The sequence below is a fragment of the Lepus europaeus genome, chromosome 10, assembly GCF_033115175.1.
Source record: "Lepus europaeus isolate LE1 chromosome 10, mLepTim1.pri, whole genome shotgun sequence".
NCBI classification, from domain to species: domain Eukaryota; kingdom Metazoa; phylum Chordata; class Mammalia; order Lagomorpha; family Leporidae; genus Lepus; species Lepus europaeus.
Window position 1 is genome coordinate 115,516,524 of NC_084836.1, and position 23,447 is coordinate 115,539,970.

Genomic DNA, 23,447 nt, shown 5'->3' on the forward strand with positions numbered 1-23,447 from the left:
TGGAAGGTGACGCTCACGACGCGTTAATTCTCGGGGGCACTGAGGCCCGGTGGTTTAAGCCATAGCTCCGGACGCCCACAGCTGTGCTGGTTCAAGCCCTGGCCACGCCACCTAGGGTCCAGCTTCCCCTACTGCTTCCTGGGACATAGCCCACACTGGCTCCAGTCCTTGGGTTCCTGCCACCCCATGGGAGACCCAGATGGAGTTCCCTGCCCCTGGCTCCGGCCGGACTCAGTCCTGGCTGTCGCAGGCGTTGGGGACTGAGCCAGCAGATGGAAGATCTGCCTCTCTGCGGTGAAGTAGATGTAGGCCGGCACTTTACAAAATGGTCACAGTGTGGTTGTGCAAGACTGTGTGATACCTACCCAACGCTACTAACAGTGTTCAAGGTTGTTAGAAAAAGTCGTCAATACTGACTTTAAATTTTTTAAAAAGCCAAAATTACATACAGGTGACAGGGACACGTGCCTGACTTCTTGGGGGGATCCCTGGCTATCGGGGGATTAGTCTTCAGTCCTTAGGGGTGGGCGTTTAGCCTAGCGACGCTGAGTTCGGCTCCGTCGCCTGACGCCACCATCTGCTAGGGCAAACCTGGAAGGCAACAGAGGAGGACTTGGATAGCTGGGTCCCTGCCACGCACCTGGGAGCGCTGCACTGAGTTCCTGGCTCCTGGCCTTGGCCTCCGCCCAGCTCTGCCCGGCGCAGGCATTTGAGGGAGTGGATCAGCAGATGGGCGCTCTCCCTCCAGCTCGCAAATTAAAAAAGAAAAACAATGACTTCAGGATGCACCGTTTGGAAAACTGCGAAGCACTTTACTTTCCACTGAGACATCTGCCATGGCAGAGACGAATCGATTTTCCCTCAAGGGGAGAAGCCAGCGCTTACTGCTTGCTTGCCTTTTAAACTCTGACATCATCTCCAGCCTGGAGCAGAGCCAGGTGAAAAGCAGTTTTGCCCCTCTGCTGGGATGACACCCACACTCGCTGTACCTGTGTCACTGCCCGGACGACACCCGCACTCGCTGTACCTGTGTCACTGCCCGGGTGACACCCGCACTCGCTGTACCTGTGTCACTGCCCGGGTGACACCCGCACTCGCTGTACCCGTGTCACTGCCCGGGCGACAGCCGCACTCGCTGTACCCGTGTCACTGCCCGGGCGACAGCCGCACTCGCTGTACCCGTGTCACTGCCCGGATGACACCCACACTCGCTGTACCTGTGTCACTGCCCGGACGACACCCACACTCGCTGTACCTGTGTCACTGCCCTGGTGACACCCGCACTCGCTGTACCTGTGTCACTGCCCGGACGACACCCACACTCGCTGTACCTGTGTCACTGCCCTGGTGACACCCGCACTCGCTGTACCTGTGTCACTGCCCGGGCGACACCCGCACTCGCTGTACCTGTGTCACTGCCCGGGTGACACCCACACTCGCTGTACCCGTGTCACTGCCCTGACGACACCCACACTCGCTGTACCTGTGTCACTGCCCGGACGACACCCACACTCGCTGTACCTGTGTCACACCCACACTCCCAGGGTTGCCCTTTGCCCACTTAGACTTCAGCACGCACAGAGCTCCTATGAACAAGGAAATTCTCTGAGGAGTCTCAAGAGACGCGGGTGTTACGGAGAGCTGTGCAGGGCTGGCTTTCCAGTGGTCTCGGCCCTTCCCCCAGGGGAGCTCCCAGGACAATCCTTTCACCACGGCACCACGTGGTCTCCTTGGCCTGAGAACACTGAGCAACAAAGCCTTCTCTCTCTCTCTCTCTCTTTTTTTTTTTTTTTTTTTTTTTGACAGAGTTAGAGACAGAAAGGTCTTTTCTGTTGGTTCACCCCCCAAATGGCCACTACCGCCGGCGCGCTGCGCTGATCTGAAGCCAGGAGCCAGGTGCTTCCTCCTGGTCTCCCATGGGGTGCAGGGCCCAAGCACTTGGGCCATCCTCCACTGCCCTCCCAGGCCACAGCAGAGAGCTGGCCTGGGAGAGGAGCAACCGGGACAGAACCGGCGCCCTGACCGGGACTAGAACCTGGTGTGCCGGCGCCGCAGGTGGAGGATTAGCCACGTGAGCTGTGGCGCTGACCCAAGACCTTCTCACCTTCAAGGCTGCTCGGGGCCAGGTGGGCTTCCCAGGCTGACAGCACTGAGTAGGAAAACCTGGGGAGGAATTTTTCCTAATTTACACCCAGCAAACCCTTTGTCCTGGAGGAGGAGGGGGGAGAGGAGAAACCAGGACCCCTTTTCCCTTATCAGCCCCAGACCAAGACCGAGCTCTGGCTCCCTCGGCCTGGCCGGGCAGGTGTCCTCTGTTTAACCCTCCGACCTTGCTTTCCGCAGTCTGAGCGACTGGACTGGGCTCGCGCTCCGGGTTCTGCCCCTTCCGTTCTCGTGGATGCCCTACCCCGGTCAACCTTGCTACTTTGTCTCACGCCTGAATTCTTTCTTTCACAAAGACAAGGACCCCACTACTCCTCTCCACTAACACTGGAGCCCTGCCCAGTTCCCTGGCTGCAGCCAGAGTGGTCACCCTGGGCTTCCTGTGCACGTCCAGTGGGGGAGGCTCCCAAGTCCATCCCTCTCCTCTTGCCTTCATCCCCAGCAAAACTTTTTTTTTTTTAAGATTTATTCATTTCCTTGAAAGAGTTAGACAGGAGAGGTGGAAAGAGAGAGAGAGGTCTTCCATCCTCAATTGGCTGCAGCAGCAGAGCTGGGCCAATCCGAAGCCAGGAGCCTCCCCTGGGTCTCCCACGCGGGTGCAGGGGCCCAAGCACTTGGGCCATCTTCCACTGCTTTCCCAGGCCATAGCAGAGAGCTGGATTGGAAATGGAGCAGCTGGCATACGAACTGGCACCCATATGGGATGCCAGCACTGCAGGCAGCGGCTTTACCCGCTACACCACAGCGCCAGCCACCCCAGTACCTGCCCACACCAGTCACCGCTGGTGCGCCTCTGAGAACTCGGGGCTTGCTAGACTCCGGCTGCCAGGGTGCCCACAGATGGTATCAGAGCAGCATTCCTCTCCGCCCGTCTCCTAGCAATGCCTGAAAGACAAGGAGACAGCATTCCCGTCGTCCTTTCTAAGACCTGCAGCAGGCTGCACGCAGCGGAGAGGCAGGCCGCTCCCGCAGGACACCAGCTGGGCCCCAGGCCTCTCTGCGCCCGGCACGTGGTGAACCGCGCGGGTCTCTGGCGCTGTCAGTCTCCGGCTCTCCAGGTTCCCAGAGGCCGTCAGCTGCTGTCCCGGGTATGTACCCGAATGGACTCAGGCAAAAATATGTATGCTCAGTGATTCAGATTCTCAATCATTAACTTGGTAAACACCTGCTAGCCGAGTGAAGAGGGCTCAGGGCGCCTTTGGAATGCGCGCGGGGACTGCCAGGGCGCCCAGCACCTCCTGGAACCACAAAGGCGCTCAAGTGCCCCCTCTGAGAGCGACTTCCACACGGGGCTTCCGCTACGACCGTCTGGCCGCACACACAACACCCACTGCTGGCCCGCGGGTCTCCACCCGGGTCCGCGCACGCGCGTGTCGGCCGCACCTACACGTGCAGCCAACACCTGTGGGCACCACCTGAACACGGCCCTGCGCTCCGAACTTTGAACCCCCCGGTGGGTCGGGGGGGACAGCCACGCGGAACGCCGGCGACCTGGCGGCGGCCCCCGGGCAAGCCGGGCTCGCGCTCCCAAGGCCCCCGCCCAGCTGCCGGCTCCCCACGCGCCCCTGCCCTTGCCGCTCGTCCCCCGGCCTCCGCCGCGGCCGTGCCTGCCGGTCGGGGCGCACGGAGGGTGGCAGGCGGGCGCTCCTTTCCTCCCGTGCCCCTGCGCTCGCCGATTGCGGCGAAACCCGTACGATGACGCCCGCAGCCGGAATTCGCTCGCGGGTGGGTGCGCGGCTCCAGCCCGGCTCGCGCCCCCGCATACCGACTTTCCGGCTGGTTGCTCCTCCTCCCCCCCCCCCCTTCGCTGATCTCATTCCTAGGTGTCGTTTGCGTGGGCTGCGGCCCAGCGGCGCCGCCTGGATTCAGACGCCCGAAGTGCTTATGAAGAATAATCTCGCCATGAGCCTGCGTGCTCCCGGAGGGAACTCAAAAAAAAAAAAAAAAAAAAACAGAGAAAAAACTACTGTAACAAAACCACCAGTCGGTGACAGCCACTCCAGGTTTTCAGCACAGATGGACATCAAAAATGTATTTTCTTAAAGATTTGCTTTATTTATTTGAAAGATACAGTTAAGGAGGGAGGTCTTCCATCTTCAAATGGCCACAAAGGCTGGGACTGGGCCAGGCCAAAGCCAGGAGCCAGGAACTTCTTCTGGGTCTCCCACGTGGGTGCAGGGGCCCAAGCACTTAGGCCATCCTCTGCTGCTTTCCCAGGTGCATTGGCCAGACGCTGGATTGGAAGTGGAGCTGCCAGGATTTGAACCGGCATCCATGATGCAGGCAGCTGCTTACCCTGCTGTGCCACAGTGCTGGGCCCTTAAATTCTTTTCTGTAAACATTTCTCCCCTCAATATTATAGAACTCTCAGGGCAGGCATGGTGGCCCTCAGGTTAAGCCGCTGTTGGGTTTGCCTGTATCCCAGACTGGAGAGCCTGGGTTTGGGCCTCCGGCTCCTCTGCCTCTGATCCAGCTCCCTGCGAACGCACGTCCTTGGAGAGCAGTGATGATGGCTCGGATGCTTGGGCCCCTGCCACCGTGGAGGAGACCATGGAGGTGCAGTTCCTGGCTCCTGGCTTCTGCCTGGTCCAGCCTTGGCTATTGCTGACATTGGAGAATGAGCCAATGGATGAAGAAGGATCTCTCCCTCCCTCTCTCTCTCTATTGCTCTCGCTCTCTCTCACTCTCGCTCTCTCTGTCACTCTGCCTTTCAAATAAATGAAAATGCAGGTTTGCTGGACCAAATCCTCCTTATCCGTTGATGTACTTGGGATCCATCCCATAATGTCTGCATTGTGAGCTTTGCATTTTGGTAGCTCCAGCCCAAGTTCCTCCCACAATGGCCCTTCAATTTTTAAATAAAATTAGCTATTCGGATGGTTCATAAATTCACGTGGGTCACACAGCAAAACGGTTCCTAAAAAGTATATGTTGAGGGGACTGGTGCCGTGGCGTAGTGGGTAAGGCCGCCACCTGCAGTGCCGGCATCCCATATGGGCACCGGTTCGCGTCCCGGCTGCTCCATTTCTGATCCAGCTCTCTGCTATGGCCTGGGAAAGCAGTGGAAGTTGGCCCGGGTCCTTGGGCCCCTGCACCCACATGGGAGACCCGGAAGAAGCTCCTGGATCCTAGCTCTGGTCGTTGGGGCTGTTTGGGGAGTGAACCAGCGAATGGAAGACCTCTCTCTCTCTCTCTGCCTCTCCTCTCTCTCTGTGTAACTCTGATTTTCAAATAAATAAATAAATCTTTAAAAAAAGTATATGTTGAAAATGCTTCCTCCTGTTTTGTCCCCAGTTCAGCCAGCTGTCACTCACTTCCAGCAGGTAACAGTGCCCGTGTTGCTTGTCTTGTCATGGGGCTTTTGTAGTGCCAATACAAGAATATGAACGTAGTGTCCCCCACCCCCCTTTTTTAAAGATTTATTTTATTTATTTGAAAGACAGAGTTACACAGAGAAGTAGAGCCAGAGAGAGAGAGGTCTTCCATTCCGCTGGTTCACTCCCCAAATGACCATAATGGCTAGAGCTGAGCTGATCTGAAGCCAGGAGCCTCTTCCGGGTCTCCCAATTGGGTACAGGGGCCCAAAGACTTGGATCATCTTCTGCTGCTTTCCCAGGCCACAGCAGAGAGCCGGATCAGAAGTGGAACAGCCAGGAACCGAACCAGTGCCCACATGAGATGCCAGTGCCACAGGCTGTGCCACAGCGCCGCCCCCCCCCCCCTTCTTACTATATAAAAATAGCACTATTCTACTTGTCGCTTTCCTCACTTAATCGGTCTTGGTAATCTTTCCATGTCAGAATATAAAGCCCTTCCCAATTCATTGCTTCCCATTCCTATTTTGAATGGGATTAAAATGGGATTTTACGGGATTACTTCAGGTGCATAGGCAATGTGTGCAGAGAACACAGCTCCGCCCAGCTTCTGCTCCCCTTAGCATCTTGCATAACCATGGTACATCCGTCCGAGTGAACCACAGAGTCCATCTTCTCACAGTTCCAAAGCCTGGACGTCCAAGGTCAAGGGGCCGCATGGTGAGTCTCGGGGCAGGTCTTCCTCTGCTGTGGACCATCACTGCTCACCTGGCCTCTCCTGGCGGGGGGCACAGGCACAGGAGAGAGTGACAGTGAGAGTGAGAGCGAGAGTGAGAGCGAGAGAGAGAGAACGCTTTAGATCCTTTCTTGTAAAGGTACCAACCCTGTGTGATCAGACATGACCTTCGACCTTTGCATCCTCAGAGGCCCCATCTCCACCTGCAGCCGCACTGGGCTGTGGGCTTCAACACCCGGATTTTGGAAGGACGGGAACACTCAGTCCTTACAGTGCGCCACCACTGCCTGAACTTGAGATGGTGTTTGGATTTCACCAGCTTCCCACTGGCACCCCTCTTGGCCCCAAGATGCACGCAGGACTTCGCGCTGGAGTGAGTCCTCATTCCTTTTCATTTCATGTCTTTGAAGATTGATTTGTTTATCTATGTGCTTATTTATTTATTTGAAAGGCAGAGTGACAGAGAGAGTGGGTGAGGCAGAGATCTTCTACCCACTGATTCACTCCCTAAATTCCAAAACCAGGAGCCAGCAGCTCCATCCGGGTCCACCACATGGGTGCAGGGGCCCACGCACTGGGCCAGCCTCTGCTGCCTGCCCAGGTGCATTCGCAGGAAGCGGGATCGGAAGTGGAGCCGCTGGGACAGGACTCCAGCTGCTGTTCCAACATGGAATGCAGCGATTTAGCTCACGTGGCCACAATGCCCTCCTCGCCCCTCGCCTACATGCATTTTCACAGCTTCATACTGTGTAACCAATTTACTTAACAGTTCCCTATTGTTGGAGCTTTAGTTTTTATATCAGTTCTTTTCTCGTTATAGCCATATGTCAATCAATATGGTATCAATAAGTCATTTGCACAGGTGGAAACATGTATCAATTCCTAATAGAGGAATTAGTGGACCAAAAATAGTTATCTGTAATTTTTTTTTGACAGGCAGAGTGGACAGTGAGAGAGAGACAAAGAGAAAGGTCTTCCTTTGCCGTTGGTTCACCCTCCAATCGCCGCCGCGGCCGGCGCACCACGCTGTTCCGATGGCAGGAGCCAGGTGCTTCTCCTGGTCTCCCATGGGGTGCAGGACCCAAGCACTTGGGCCATCCTCCACTGCCTTCCCGGGCCACAGCAGAGAGCTGGCCTGGAAGAGGGGCAACCGGGACAGAATCCGGCGCCCCGACCGGGACTAGAACCCGGTGTGCTGGTGCCTCAAGGCGGAGGATAAGCCTATTGAGCCGCGGCGCCGGCCATTATCTGTAATTTTTAAAATATATTTTTTTAATTAATTTATTTGAAAGGCAGAGAAAGAGACTGACAAACAGAGATCTTCTATCCACTGATTCCCTCTCCAAATGCCTGCCACAGTTGCGGCTCGGGCCAGGCTGAAGCCAGGAGCCAGGAACTCCAACCGTGTCTCCCAGGTGAGTAACAGCGAGCACTTGAGCCGTCACCTGCTGCCCCCCGGGTGCAGGAGCTGCGTCTGGAGCAGGAGGCGAGGATTCGAGCCGGGTGCTGCAGCTGGGGATGTGGCTCTCCCGGGTCCGCTCGCAGCCACCTGCCCCAGTCTCATTTATGTCTGGCTTTGGTATCGGTGTTATGCTGACTTCTAAAGCCTGTCCAAAAAAAAAAAAAAAAAAAAAAAAAAAAAAAAAAAAAAAATTTAAAGCTAACTGGGAAGTCTTTACAGGTGCAGTTTAAGTGGTGGTAGAATGATCTCTCTTTTTTTTTTTTTTTGACAGGCTGAGTGGACAGTGAGAAAGAGACAGAGAGAAAGGTCTTCCTTTGCCGTTGGTTCACCCTCCAATGGCCACCGCGGCCGGCGTGCTGTGGCCAGCACATCGCGCTGATCCGAAGCCAGGAGCCAGGTGCTTCCCCTTGTCTCCCATGCGGGTGCAGGGCCCAAGGACTTGGGCCATCCTCCACTGCACTCTCGGGCCATAGCAGAGAGCTGGACTGGAAGAGTGGCAACCGGGACAGAATCTGGCGCCCTGACCGGGACTAGAACCCAGTGTGCCGGCACCGCAGGCGGGGGATTAGCCTAGTGAGCCGCGGCGCTTTAAGGGCCTTGCCACATTCCCCGCTGAAACCATTTCTACCGGTGCTTTTGGAACACACACTTTGGGCAGTTTTCTTAGTTTTCCCAGAGAATCCATCTGTTTGGATTTGCTGTCTCTTTCCACATTGTGTTTTCCCAGGGAGTGGTCCACCGTGGCCAGGTCTGTGAGTGGCACAGTCCCCCGTGCCTTCTGGCGCTTGTGCCCCTGCATCACCCGCAGCGGTGTGCTGGACATGCCTCCTTCCTGCTCCGGGTTGGCTTCCTTTGCTGAAGGGGCACCTCTGGGTTTATTCAACCGCTCTGCTCGCCGGCTGCTTTCTATCTTACTGCTGTCCATTTGTATGCTTCAAAATCTCCCCCTCCATTTCCCCTTGATTTATGTGACAGTTTCTTTTTGAATCCCTGGACATTTCCCGCTTCTTGATCTTGTTCACGTAGGGTGTGGGAGGGCGTCTGAGCTCACCCGGGGATGTGATGCACTGCGTTCCCGTCATTCTCCTTTAGGAGATGTCCTCCCATCGTGCCTTGCGCTTCCTCGAGCCCCGGGAGCTGGTTCAGAGAGTCTCATTGTGAATCTCCCAGGGGCAGGTGTATGGCTCAGTCACGAAGGCGCTGCTGGGGCCCACAGCATCCTGACGGGAGCCTGGCTGCGGTCCTGGCTCCACCCCCGACTCCAGCTTCCCACTAATGCACGCCCTGGGAGGCAGCTCAAGAGCTGGGGTCCCTGCCCCTGACACAGGAAGACCCAGCTGGAGTTTCCAGCTCCTGGCTTTGGCTTGGCCCAGTCTCAGCTGTTGTGGGCATTTGGAGAGTGAACCACTAGATGGAAGATTCTCTCTCTCTCTCCCTCCCTCCCTCCCTTTCAAAAAAACAAAAAACACACAGTAGTTTCATCTCCTGGGGATGGGTGGATGTCGGCTGTACGGCTTTCCCTTTGTGGCATGTCCTCATCATTGCCGTGGGTCCGTGTCCGTGATGTCCCGCTGGCGCGGAGGACAGACTGTCACCTGTGTGGCGGCTTTGGAACTCAGGCTTCTAGGGTTCTGATCGTCTGCATCTCGCGTCTGCCTGTCTGATCTGCCGGGGAAGAGAAGAGCGACTACCGCTGCCCCAGACGCCGCTGGGCGACCCTGCGCTGGCGATCTTGACAGCTCAGTGCGGCGGGAACAGGATGCAGCCGACCTCGAAAAAGTTCAGGTGTGTGGGGGGGGGGGGTCTCGGGCTCACCCGCGTGCCGCACACTTATCCCAGCACACCGACTATGGGACCTCCTGGCTGAGTTTCAGAAGAAGAGCCAGGGCCCATCTCGCTCGGGCCGCTGGGAGACTGGCAGGTTGTTCTGGGGGAGAGCGGGAGCCCCGGCTGTGGGCGACCTCCCAGCTGGCTGCCTTCATGCCCGTTCCTTGGCGTGTCCGGTGTCCTCCTCGGGCCCCACGCGTTTCCTGTTGAGTCTGTGCCCAGGGAATGTGCTGACATTAAGGAGGTTTTGTGCCACTCGCTCTCCAGCTGCTGTCGCGAGGGTCATCCCGTAAACAGCATCCTCACTGTTCCTACGTGGTTCTGGAAGACGCCGACTTTTTATTAAAAAATGCCAAGGAGGGGGGGTGTTCGGCCTGGTGTTTAGGCGCCTGTGTCCCGCATGGGAGCACCCGGCTCCAGCTTCCTGCTAATGCGCACCCTGGGAGACAGCGGTGATGGTTCAGGGTGCCGGGTCCTGGCCAGCCACGGGAGAGAGCCTGGATTGAATTCCCCACGCCCGGCTCTGGCCAGGTCCACCTCCAGCTGTCGTGGGCACTTGGGGACTTTCTCTCTCTCTCAAATAAATTAATAAGTCTCCTTCTTTCTTTTTTAAAGATTGATTGGTTGATTTGAAAGGCAGAGTTACAGCGAGAGAGGGAGAGACACACAGAGAGGGTCTTCCATCCACTGGTTCATTCCCCAGATGGCTGCAATGGCTGGGTCTGTGCCAGGCCAAAGCCAGGAGCTTCTTCCTGGTCTCCCATGAGGGTGGCAGGGGCCCAAGGACTTGGGCCAGGCCGTAGCAGAGAGCTGGATCGGAAGTGGAGCAGCTGGGACTCGAACTGGCACCCATATGGGATGCCAGCACTGCAGGAGGCAGCTTTACCCGCTACGCCCCAGCACTGCCCCTCTCCTTTTTAAAGCTTTCCTGAGCTGGTGTGTGGAAGGCTGCTTTTCAGAGCCCTTTCGATTGGTTGGATTTGTGATGAGTGGCAGGTAGAGACGGATCAGGTGACCTCATGGTGAGGACAGAAGCAACCTGCAGCCTCAGGCGGCCTGCTGGCGACTCAGCGGCCAGCGGCGCCCGGGTGGCCGGGAGCTGAGGGCCGGGGAAGCCACGTGTGCCACACTCCGTGCCACGGCGCGTCACTCAGCTGAAGCACTGGTGCCTCTGCTCGTGGACGGGTCCTGGAGAGACGCTGAGTGGGGAAGCCGGCACCAGGGCCGCGTGGCATGGGGCTCCGCTTCCGTGCGAGCTCCCAGACAGGCAACTCTACCGGACGGAGGCAGGTTAGCGGTTGCCACGGCGTGGAGAGCGTGGGGCACTGGGGCTCCGTGCCCGAGGTGTGATTGCCGCACGCCCCGGGTTGTGGTGCAGTGGGCGGAGCTGCCTCTTTGGATGCCGGCACGCCATCGTGGGGACAGGTTCCGGTCCAGCTGCTCTACTTTTCTGATCCAGTTCCCTGCTCATGCACCTGGGAAAGCAGCGGGAGATGGCATAAGGGCTTGGGCCCCTGCACCCACGAGGGAGGCCCAGGTGGATTCCTGGCTCCTGGCTCTGGCTCTGGCCTACTCCTGCCCTGGCCGTTGCAGCCACTTGGGGAGTGAACCAGTGAATGGAAGACCTCTTTCTCTCTCTCTCTCTCTCTCCCTCCCTCCCTCTCTCTTTTTCTCTCTCTCTCTGTCACTATGCCTTTCTAATAAATAAATCTTTTAAAAAAAATTGTGGTGATGGCTGCCCAGTACACTGGACATACCAGTCAGCCGTACACTTCATAAACGAGTTTGTAATTTGTGAGTACTATCTCAATCAGGCTGTTACACGATTCACGGGGGCCGGCATTTGGCACGGTGGCTAAGACCCTGGCGAGGTGTCCGTAACCCAGATCAGATGCCTGGGGTCAAGTCCCTGTTCGGCTCCTGAGTCCAGCTTCCCGCCAGCTCAGCAGTGGTGATTCAAGTCCTGGGAGACCCGGATGGAGCCTGAGCTCCCAGCTTCTTCCCCAGGTGGGTAAACCGGCAGATGGAGGCTCTCCGTCTCTCGAAAAAATAAAACAATAAAAACGTTTTTAGAAAATGAAGGGTGATTCCCAAGCTTCCCTCATTCACCGCACGTCAGCTGTCTGTTCGCTGCCAGGCGGTGGGGCACAGCACTGAGACAGGACAAACCCGGATCCAGGATTCCGGGGGACCTGAGCCGCGAGCTCAGCGCTATTCTATATCCTCGGAAAGAAATCTCTCCGAGACCATCAGGGAGTCTGCTGGTCCCTGCTCGCGTTGCTCAGAGACCCGCCGTGTGCAGAGCACGGTCCCCTTCAACAAAATCCTCGCTGAGCGGCCATTCGCCGGGTCCACTGAGTTTGTGAAGGGTGGCTCCAGAGTCCAGCCTTTTATCCAAGGCAGGAAGCCGGCCCCCGCGGCCCCCAGGCCCCCACGGCCCCCAGGCCAACCCTCTAGAAACTATTTCCTTTCCAGGTGAAGTCACTTCCCCAGGAGCTTCCTCTGGGCCTCCCATGCAGGTGCAGGGGCCCAAGGACCTGGGCCATCCTCCACTGCCCTCCCGGGCCACAGCAGAGAGCTGGATTGGAAGCGGAAGAGCCGGGGCTTGAACTAGCGCCCGCCTGGGCCGTTGGCGGCCTCAGTGGAGGCGGGTCCGCGCCACAGCGCCGGCCCCTCTGTGGCTGCTTGCTTTTCTCATTCTCTCCATCTCCGACCTCTGATAGGTCAGGCTGCTCTCCCGCTGCTGACGGCGCTCAAATCATCAGTCGCCTCATCTCGGGAGACCCGCAGGGGTCAGCCCACGGGCGCGGGGAGGGTGCGGGCCAGGACGGGTCCAGCAGGGGGCGAGCCCGAGGCCGCTGGAGCAGCCGCCAGCGAGGACGGCTCCGTGCACGGCCCCGCCCAGGCCGCTCTGGGTGCGCCGGCGGCTCGCGGCTCTTTGTCTTCCGCGGTCGCTTGCGCTCGGTCCTCGGGACCCCGCTTCGGAGAATCCGAGCTTTCTCCGGGGGAGACCGGCTCCAGCCCCTTCAAGCCGGGGGCGCGGGGCGCGGCCGGAGCTGTCGTTCATCCCCACTGCGGGATGCGCGGGCGGGACAAGGGCCGGGCCTCCCACCTGCTTGGCTGGCCACTGCCTGCCCCTGGGCCTTGTCCGCAGGCCACACACACACCTGCTCTGAGCGACTCCTGCAGGCTCCGATCCGCCCCAGGCCCAGTGGGGCCCCAGGCACAGGGAGGTAAAGTCACTCCCCCCAGGTCACACAGCTCGCAGGTGGAGCCGGGGCTTGACTGGCTCTGTGTAGGAGCCTGCATACCATGGCCACTCCCAAAGCCCCCTCCCCACCCTCCGTGCCCAGAAGGGACCACCCCATGCCAGGGGACGCTCACTTGTGTCACACGTGTCTACACAAATACGCACGTTCCGGCTTGCTTCTCAGCAGGTGTATCTCATTACCTTCAGTTGCACGCCAAGGCAATTTTTAAAGAGCCTGCGTGGGAGCGGGCGTTGTCTGAGACCCGGCCTGTGCTGCTATATTCCGTGTTGGAGGGCCTGGGTGCAACGCCGGCTTCCTGGGAATAGACACCCCGGGAGACAACAGTGGCGGGCTCAAGGGCTTGGGTCCCTGCCACCCACACAGGAGTCCCCAGCTCCTGGCTGTGGCCCAGCACTGGCTGTTGCTGGCATTTGGGGGGTGACCCAATGGATGGAAAATCTCACTCCCTTTCAAGTAATAATAATAAATTTTAAAATCCCCTTTTGCGTGAACTGTTGAAAGCAAGGTCCCCCGTGCCCTTATTAAGGGAAATACACTGGGGCCAGGGTGCCAGCTCAGCGGGTGAAGTCTCCTGTGATACTGGCATCCCATGTGACTGCCGGCTTGAGTCCCAGCTGCTCTGCTTCCAATCCAGCTCCCTGCTACTGCGCCTGGGAAGGCAGTGGAGGATGGTCCAAGTGCTTGGACCCCTGCCACCCCCATGGAGACGCTGATGGAGTTCCAGAATCCTGCCTTTGGCCTGGCTCAGCCCTGGCCACGGCACCCATTTGGGGAGTGAACCAGTGGATGGATGATCTCTCTCTTTCCCTCTCTCACTCTGCCTTCACAAAGATGTATTTTGAAGACAATGCATTAAGAACTTTTGTTGTCACCGCCCCTGCTAAATTCCAGTGCATTTGCTTTTGGCCGTGATTACACCCAGAGGCCCCTCCCAGCCTTCTGCTTTGCAGGGTTCACACAGGACAGCGTCGCCTATGTGAGACCTACCACGTGCAGTGCTGCACCTGGCCCGCGGCGCCTCACTACTCACTGACCACACCCCGCCAGTGGGTGGCGCTATATTTCCTACAGCAAGGAAGGGCCCTGGCCCCCTGCCGCCGGCACCCAAGTTCCCGCCCCGGGACAACAAGGTGTCCAGCACCTCGGTCTACAGCACACAGCCTCCCCTAGGCTGGGAACTGTTTTCTGTCACGTTCTGACCCACTCGGTGCCACGGAACGGAGCCTCTGGGTTCAAAGTCAACATCTCCACTTCACAGGTATGTTTGTGGGCCTGGGCCAGCCACAGGACTGTCTGTGCAGCGGTAAAACTGGAAAACCAGCCACAGCTCCTTCGCGGCCACCCCTAGAACCACGAGCTTCCTGAGCTCACCTGGCTGGGGGTACAGGGCCTTGACTCCCACAGGTGCATGTTCACCTGCTCGCCTGAGCAACTCAGGGCGGGGCCAGAGGATGCTGCCCCGCCCCCGCGGGCCACAGAGCTGTGTCCCAAGTTGTGCCGGCAGCTCCCACACCCCAAGGGTTCCCATTTTGGACACGGCTGGTGCCCCAGGGGGTTTGGCGAGGGGAGGGGCCTGTAGTGCTGAGAGGCCAGGTTCAGCGGGAAGCAGGGGAGAGAAGCAGAGACACGCATGTCAGTCGGGGGCAGGAGACACTGCCTCCCCCCACCCAGGGCTCCCCTCTCGCTCCTCCAGGGCCGGGTGACGGCAGCTCCGGAGCTCAAGGCTGACCCCGGCGGAGCCAATGCCCCTCGGCCCCTCGGCCCCCTGCCTGCAGAGTTCTGGCTTGTGGGGGCCTCACTGTGTAAAGCAGAGGGGTGGCGAGAAACCCATCAAGTTCCCACGAGAATCGGGAATTGTCCTGGCTGCTTCCTGTTGTCACTTGGGTTTGAAAACTGTGCCACAGAAAAGGGTTTTGAAAAACCTGGCTTGCGCTACGCGATAAAGCTGGGCTCCGTCTGGATTGTTTCCCTGGTGAGGAGCAGACACGAAAGCCCCACGGCCGGTGTGGGTTTGCTGAGCACCTACTAGGCGCACAGGCTGCCCCAGGACGGCCGAGCCCCCACCTTGTGCCCCAAGTGCCGCACCCCCCACCCGGGTTCTCACCTTGGGCGTGGGTTCTGCCCGACAGTGGGGCTGGAAAGGTGGGGTCAGGGGCGTGGCCTCTGAACCTCATTTAGTGGGCACTGGGGAGCCGCAGGAGAATGAGGGGAGATGGCTGGAATGTGCTTTGGGGGAGGCAGTGGACAGCGCAGAAGCATCTTGGCACAGGGCAGGGGGCATCGAGCGTCAGCCACGGCCATGGCTGCAGAGGCCTTGGGGCAAGGCTGGGGCTGGGCTGGGGGTCTTAACAGCTCCCAGAGTCAAGGCCACACTCCTGACCAGCGAGGCCAGTGACTGCGGTGGAGGCTGGGTGTCAGTATCTTCTGGAAGTTTCCAGTGTGCAACCAAGTGGGGGAACCACGGCTGGCCTGGAATCTCGAGGCCTGGCAAAGCTGGCTTTGAAAAGCCGCAGATAGGCAACCTTGGGTGGCTGGAGGCGAAACCAGCTGCGTGGGGGCTGCTGGGGCGTGACGCTGCTACCCTCGCGGCTCCCCGAGCCCCGGCCCCTCGCCTGGACAGAGCTGCGGCCGCACCCGCTGAGGCCGCCAGAGCCAGAGGCGGGCGCTGCAGCCGTGCTTGGGCGCCAGAGGGAGCTCGCGGGGACGCGCCACGGCGCCATCCTCGCAGCTGGTTCAAACTGGTTTGGGCAGGGTGCGGCCTGGCAGGGCTGCATTCCAGGCCTCGGGCTGGCCGCCTGGCCCAGGGCCTCCCCCAGGGCCGGGACCCAGCGCCGGAACCTCCTGGGGGCAGGGCCCTGGGGCGGGAGCCAGCACCCCCGAGAGCCTGGGAGGGAAGGCTTGCAGATCCGGGCGCCTTTGTTTAGAGCCGCTTGTCCGCCTGCCCCGGGATCGCCGGTGAGGCCCTGGCTCGGGGCTCTCCTCCGCCTCGCGGGGCTTGTGAGCCTGCGGGTCCGGTTCAGGGAGTTGGCGGCAGGGCCCGGGCATCTGCACTCTACTGCATAGTGGCGCACACAGAAGAGAGGGCTGGCGCCCCAGGCCTGCAGCTCGGCCCCCGAGCCCTAGCCGGGACGCTGGCCACGGAGGAGACCCCTCCCCAGGCCCTGCGCCCGCCCCCGTGGCCAGGGCTGCTGGAGTCACCCGGAGCATCCACAAGGGCTTCGCGGCTACTGCGTGACTTCCAGAGCCACCAGCAACCGAACCCCTCCGTTCCTCTCCCCACCCCGAGTGGGCGTGCGCCTCCCCGCGAGCCCGTGTTCTTTCACCCCGCAGTGGGCTGTGCGAGCTGCGTGGACGGCCGCGCGCCCTGCACAGCCGTCTGCGGCCCCCAGGCTTCTCCTTCCCGGGAATCCGCAGTGCTCAGAAGACTGGGCCCACCTGAGGCCCTCCTGGAGGCGGCCCCCAGGTGCAGGCAGGGGTGAGGGTCTGGGCGGGGCTCGCGGGCGCGTGCGTGACGCACGGGAGGCTCCGGCTCACAGCCAGGATGCAGGGCCAACCAAGGGTGGCCTCGGTGCGCACCTGTAAAACCCTGAGACCAATTGGCAAATTGGCAAGAATTTTCCAGAAAATGGTTCCAACCTGGAGCTGTGAATGGTTTGTGTGGGGCCGTGGAGAAAGCAGCGAGGCGTCGATCCGCAGGTGGGACTTGTGCGGGGGTGGGGGTGGGGGTGGGGGTGGGGGTAGTACCCCAGGAAGGCGGGGATTCAGATGGGCTTGCCAGATGCGATATAATTTCACATATAAAGGGCGGAGGGGGAGATCCGATGTATTAATTTGCGACCCTAAGACTAGCTGGCTTTTAAAGCAAACCTACCATTATGAAAGAAAAGTCATCTTACGAAAAAAGTCACCCCCCTAGACTTTCCTGTGTTGATTTAGCATTTGGGTGTTTTCCTTGTTAGTGTTGCTGGGGGGCCACGGAGGGGGACTGTGGGTTAAGACCGCCCCTAGGGCATGGGGAGTTCAACTTCAGTGCGCTTAAGAATTCCTTGCTGTTGGTGGGGGGTGATTTTAAAAGTTGCGGGGTGGGGGGTGGGCACAGCCAGCTTCCCTAATCCCCAGGACTTCCCACCTGGCTCCCGTGGCTGAAGGAGGTCGGCCCAGGGCGCGGAGGCGGGGCAGCTCGGCCAGCGTCTCTATCCTGCGTCCCCGTTGGAGTCACGGGGATTAAAAGCTGCAAGTGCCCAAACCCTACCTGCAGGGATTCTGATGTAACGCGCCCGGCGTGAGGCCCGGCTTCCAGGCTTTTAAAAGCTCCTTGGAGCTCTACTGTGCAGCTCTGCCTGGGGACCCTTCTATCCGATCTTTTTGGAAAGGGGTGGTCTACACCGAGGGGTCTCAAATCGAGCCGTATGTTGGGATCACCTGGCGAGCTTCCTGGACACACCGGCCCTCGGATCTCAATCCCAGAGACGGGGTCTGGCCCGGGTTTGCAGGTTTTGAAAGAGCCCCAGGTGACTGCAATCTGCAATCCAGCCCGCGAGCCTCAGGTTGACCAGGTGGTGCGGGGACAGGCGCAGTGCGAGCCGCGAGCCACTGGGTGGCGCTGCCCGCTCGGCCCGGCGCTCGCGGACTCGCGGCGGCCGCGGCCCGGCGCGCACCTGCCCCGCCTCCGCCGGCCGGCAGCCGGGCATGCAGCGGGCCGGGGGCGGGGTTCTGCGGCCCGAGAGCGGGCTCGGGCTCCCGGACAGCCCCCGCCGGCCGGACCCCGCCGCCCTCCTGATGCTGCTCCTAGACGCCGAGCCGCCGGAGCCCGTGCGCAGCGGGGCGCGCGAGCTCGCGCTCTTCCTGACCCCCGAGCCCGGGGCAGAGGTGGGGGACGCGGGCGTGGAGGTGGGGGCGGGGGTCTCGAGTTGGGCGGCCCTGGGCTCCCCCGCAGCATCCCCTCCTTCCCGGAGCGGTGGCTGCCTGGCGCCACCCAGAGATGCGCCGCGCGTCCCCTGCCCCCTCCGCGGGCCACCGCCGGCCCCGGAGGCCCGGACTCCCTGCCATCCTCACCCGGGCCCCCCGGCATCCGCCGAGCTGCCGCGCTGAGCCAGCCTGGCTGGGCCTTGGGCTGCGAGCGCGCCGCGGCCCCTGTGCCGCGAGCGGGGCCCGGAGTCGCAGCGGCCGCCGGCTGCGTGGTGCCGGGAGCCCCGAGGTCGCCGTCGGCTGCGTTGCTAGGAGGAAGACGGCTCGCTTCTGCCTGCGCTTTCTATTTTAAACACACAACACAAAGTCGCCGCGGCACCAGCCCCTTCCCTCCCGGCAGGCTGGGGAGGGAGCGAGGCGGGGGGTTCCTCCCCCAAGTTCACGCGCGGCTTTTTCTAAGCGACACAATTTCGTTTGCAATCGCCAAGAGCGGTGGGGAAGGGACGGAGATGCGAGAGAGCACCCTGCGGCCGGCGCCCGGTTCCGGAGCCCCTCGCTGGACTCTGCGGCCCGGAGCCCCCACCCCAGGCTGCCCGGGGTTGGGGGGGGGGCGCTGATGGAGCGCGGGGCCGCTTTTCCTGGTGATGAAAATGTTCTGGAATCAGAAGCGGTGGTGCTGGCGCAACTTTGAGTAGGCGGGAAGCCGTGGCCTGGGCACTTTAAGAGGGTGGATCCTGTGGTCTGTGTGTGACAGCTTCGTGGAGACCCTAGGGCCCGTGGCCTCGTCCGTGCGCATCTGTAAGAAACATCCTGCAGAAATAGAAAGTGAGCCACAAATGTGACTTACATCCTCACGTTTTAAACAGATTTGAAAGGTGGAGGGAGGGAGGGAGGAACAGACAGGTCTCTCTGCTGGTTCACTCCCTAAGGGCTGGGGCTGGGGCCCGGGCCGGGGCCAGGGCCAGGCCAAAGCCAGGAGCCTGGAATTCCCTCCGGGTCTCCCACGCGAGTGCAGGGGCCCAAGCACTTGGGCCATCACCCACTGCTTTCCCAGGCGCATTAGCAGGGAGCTGGATTGGAAGTGGAGCAGCTGGGACCCGAACCAGCGGCCCTATGGGATGCTGGCACTGCAGGCGGCGGCTCGACCCGCTGCTCCACACAAGGCCCCTGAGTTACGAAATTGTAAGTGGTTTGGGAATCCTATGAACAAGGGACAGGTGAAACTGATGCCGGGGCCTCCAAGGTGACAGTGCACCTAGGACAGTTCAACGTGGGTCGGACGTGGACGGGAGATGCGTTTCCACCGCTTGTCTCTGTGCCGTTTTCCAAGCAGGCGTTGGGTCTTGAGCTGCCCCGGCCGCACGCGCAGAGCTGCGTTCACGGACGGTGTGTGCCGGCACGGCGTGGGTGCAGGAAACAGGGCGACTGTGAGCTCCTCCTGGGCCCCCAGGAAGCCAAAGGATGGGGAAGGAGGCTGTCCGGGACACACAGAGGCCAGCAGCCTCACGGGACTACGCAGCTCTGCGCGTGCGGCCAGAGCTGTTCCCGGGCGGGCAGAGGGGCAGGAAAAGCCCAGGCCTTCTCCCAGGCCCCCTTTGCCTTCCAGTGGAGCAGCCAAGCCCAGCTCAGGGCTGTCCTGGGTTTCCCAGGGAGGTGGCACCTGCTGCATGCAATACCTTGAGTCCCCTGTGTGTGCAGGGCCCTCCAGGAGCTGGGGACACCACAAGCAGTGACACACAGCCCCCTGCCCTCGTGGCACCGGCAGACGACAGACAACCTCTAGATTGCAGTAGTGCCAGGGAGCACCCAGCATGGGGCACCTGTGTGTGCCTGGAGCTGAGTGGTCCTGTCCAGGTGTGAGCACGGGGGGCTTCCCTGAGGCAGTGTCATTTTCAGGGGAGCCCGGAAGCATGACTAAGAGTTGGCCTGCGGAGGAGACGATGTTCCAGGCGGGGGGAGCGGCCCTTGCAAAGGCCCTGGGGTGTCCCTGCGGGTAGAGAGAAGAGCTCTCAGCTGGGAGAAGGGGAGCGTGGTGGACGTGACCAGTGGGGGGGCCGGAAGCTGTGCCAGGGCTCGGGCCTGCCATCCCCGGGCCACAGCCGTGCTGGAGGGCTGTGCGCCGGGGCGGGCTGGCTGGCAGGTGAGTTGCTATTTCCAGTGCCTCTGTTTCTGTCTGACCAACTTTCTCTCTCTCTCGCTCTCTCGCTCTCTCAGTTCCTCTTCCGGGGGCAGTCTCAGGGGACGTCCCGGAAGCTGCTTTGTGACTGTGATGGCAGGGACCGAGCTGTGTGCGTTCTGAGCCCCGGTGACTTCACAGGGCCTGGAGCTCAGGCCCCCTGTGTGGCTGGGCAGGGAGGCCACCCACAGGGCGTTCCTGACCCGGCTCCTCCAGAATCCCGTTCGATCCGATTGGTTCTTGAGCTGGAACCTGGCACAGGTGTGGCCCACGGGTGGGGCCGGGGCTGGGTGCTTTCTCCCACCCGGGTCTGCTCTTGAGTGAGCAGAGCTGGGGCTGCTCGGGGCCTCCCGACCACACCCGCTCAGCTCGTGCCTACAGATGCTGGCCCAGAGCCTGTCTAACTGGGCAGGGTTTGGAAAACAGATTTTTCTTGGGAAAATGTGAGATTCTTGTATTTTTTTTTTAATTGTAATGCTAGGTCCATATTCCATGGCTGTGGCCCCTGTTTGCCACAGTCCCCAGTCTTCCCTATTGTATCACACATAAGCCAGCAACAGTGAGCATTCACCCTTGTGCTGGAAGTTGTGATTTTCTGTGGTCAGGATGAGAAGAAAGGAAATTATTTCTCCAGACCACGTCTCTGGACAAAAAGAGGAAGACATGGCTTAGCCACGGATGGTCTTGAGTTTCAGGAGGCATCCGGGGGAGGCTGATCCTTCGTGGAAGCCGGGACTGTCCTGTGGTGTCCGACCTGGCCCCACCATGGAGAGGCTGGCACGTGCCCCACCCCTGGGGCCGCTAGTCCCCTGCGGGCATTCGGGTTTGGGCGGTGGCTCAGGCGTGTGTGTGGGCGATGGGCGAGTCCATATCCAATGGTTCCGCGAGTTCTTGGGCTGCCCTGTCCTGTGCTGGGGGCGGGCTGGCGAGGCAGGCGGGGCCCCGGCCGCGAGGACCAGGGTGGTGCTAGGCAGCAGGGTAGGGCAGAGTTGGTTCTCCGTGCCCGAGGGTTCCACGTCCGAGGACTCCGACCACAGCTTGAAACTATTGAAACAAAATACACAAAAAAGTGAATGGTAATACAATAAAAATCCTAGAGAGTTTTAAACTGCGCCATGGTAGTGTTTCGCATAGCACTTGCCTTACACTGGGTGTCGAGTCCCTTGGGGGACTGTACTGTACAGACAGGAGGCTGGGGTGCCGTGAATACGCCCCATGTTCTGAGCATCCAAGGATCTCAGTGTCTGCTAGGGGTCCTGAGACCCCGGTACCGGGAGATGACCCTAACTCCACGGTGCACCGGGCTGTGCAGGAGACACCCGGGGCAGGGAGTGGGGAGGACTAGCCGGGCCGAGACATGGTAGGCTCCAGGGGATGGAGGTGTCAGGGAAGGGGTCAGGAGGGCCCCAGGAGGAGTCCAGGTTCTCTTCCGGGGTCTTGGGTCAAAGCCATGAGAGGCGGAGCTGGCTGTGAGCAGGGGAAGGGAGGGGCCGGACTCGGGCTCCTGGCTGCTGCACTGGACCACATCTGGGAGGCCAGAGGGGGTGGACGGGGATGGAGCTGACCTGGCCCCCTGACCCAGAGCCTTCGGGGGCATGAGGAGCCAGCGAGGCAGCAGCTTGGAGAGGGTCGGGCTTCATCCAAAGGAAGTGAGTTGTCAGCCCAGGGGAGCGCCCAGGGCCCTTTGGGCTTTGATGACTGTCTCCTGGGCCGTGCTTGCTTTGGTCAGCCAGATGCTCGGGCCAAAGTTGCCAGGCTGACGGCCTCAGCTGGGAGGTGCACCCGGAGCCATCAGCAAGGCTGGTGCCTCTGACCTGCGGGACCCCGGTGGCCACAGTGAGAGCGGCCCGCAGGACAGGTGCAGGCTGCGTGGGAAACACGAGGACCTGCTGGTGTGTGTGTGCCACCGCCTTCCGTGAGTGCCAGCCATGTGTGTGTTCATGCATCAGTGCATAGGAGGTGAAATCGAAGCCGTCCTGCGGGCGAACGGGATGTGGCCAGGCCGAGAGCTCTGGGGGCAGGGCTGACGTCACCTGGGCTGCTTCTGCGTCCTGGCCCCCACCCAGGGACCCCGGGTTTAATTGGTGTAGGTGCAATGGTGGCATTGTTTTTTTTTTTTTGTTGTTGTTTTTTTTTTTTAAAGATAAAAGGGAAACACTATTTCAAGAAGGCACTTAGCAACCCATGGGCCTCACCTCCGGCGCAAAGTGAAAGTTGCCCCGGGGTGTGGGGAGGTAAAGTGCCCTGGGGTAGAGGGTCAGCACAGCAGCTCAGACCCCGCACGGGCCGCCCACATCCCATATTAGAGCGCCTGGCTTCAAGTGTCAGCTTGGCTTTCCGTTCCAGCTTCCTGCCAGTGTGCACCCTGGGAGGCAGCGGTGATGGCTCAAGAATTGGGTCCCTGCCACTTGCATGGGAGACCTGGGTTGCGTTTCTTTCTTTCTTTCTCCCTTTCTTTTGCTCTTTTCTCCTCCTCCTCCCTCTTCAAGATTTATTTATTTATTTATTTATTTGAAAGGCAGAGGCACAGAGAGAGAGAGAGAGAGAGAGAGAGAGATCTTCCATCCACTGATTCACTCCCCAGATGGCTGCAACAGCTGGGGCTGGCTATCCGAGCTAGAAGCCAGAAGCTTCTTCCGGGTCTCCCACGCAGGTGCAGGGGCCCAGGGACTTGGACCATCTTCCACTGCTTTCCCAGGCCACAGCAGAGAGCTGGTTGGGAAGAGGAGCAGCTGGGACTCCAACCGGCGCCCATATGGGATGCTGGCATTATAGGTGGTGGCTTTACCTGCTAAGCCACAGTGCCAGCCCCTTCTTTTTTTTTTTTTAAAGATATATTTATTTATTTGAAAGGCAGAGTTGGGGGTGGGTGGGAGACAGATCCTCCATCCACTGGTTCACTCCCCAAATAGCTGCAATGGCCAGAGCTGGGCCAATCCAGAGCCAGGAGCCAGGAGCTTCCTCCAGTCTCCCATGCGGGTGCAGAGGCCCAAGGACTTGGGTCATCTTCTACTGCTTTCCCAGGCCATAGCAGAGAGCTGGATGGGAAACAGGGCAGCCGGGACTCGAACCTGTGCCCAGATGGGACTCTGGCACCGCAGGCAGTGGCTTTACCCGCTGTGCCACAGCACCGCCCCTGGATCGAGTTTCAGACTCTTGGCTTTGATCTGGATCAGTCCTGGCTGTTATGGACATGTGGGAGTAAACCATCAAATGGAAAATCCCCCCCCCCCTTTTCTGCCTTTCAAGTAATTTTTTAAATCAAGCACGGAAACACTCCACGAGGCTCCTGAGGAGGGTTTGGAGCTGGAGAGGGGCCCAGTGTGGCTGGTGAGTGACGGGAGCAGGTGCAGGGCTGCGGGTCAGGACCTCAGGCGAGTCTGCTGGGGGCTACGTGGCCATTGTGGCCTGCATGTGGCTGGGGTCCCAGGTTTGGATCAGCAGATGTGGGACCTGCCCGTGTCTGTGAGTGCCCCGCTGCCGGCGCCAACCCCAGGAGGGCAGGGACCCCGCCTGTCTGCCTGCCGCTGTGCGGTCAGTGCCAGGTGCGTCAGCTGAGGAAGCACCTTGACCAGGTGTGAGTGCCCGA

The 23,447-nt window shown here is 60.1% G+C and overlaps 1 protein-coding gene across 1 annotated transcript in view; it reads left to right on the forward strand.

Moving 5' to 3' along the window:
- The first annotated feature begins 17,463 nt into the window (after window positions 1-17,463).
- BCAS4 (breast carcinoma amplified sequence 4) overlaps window positions 17,464-23,447 on the forward strand; it is a 56,962-nt gene continuing 50,978 nt past the window's right edge. Inside the window, exon 1 of the mRNA XM_062204362.1 lies at window positions 17,464-17,643. Within this exon, the coding sequence (XP_062060346.1) occupies window positions 17,464-17,643 (180 nt within the window). The remainder of the gene's footprint in view (window positions 17,644-23,447) is intronic.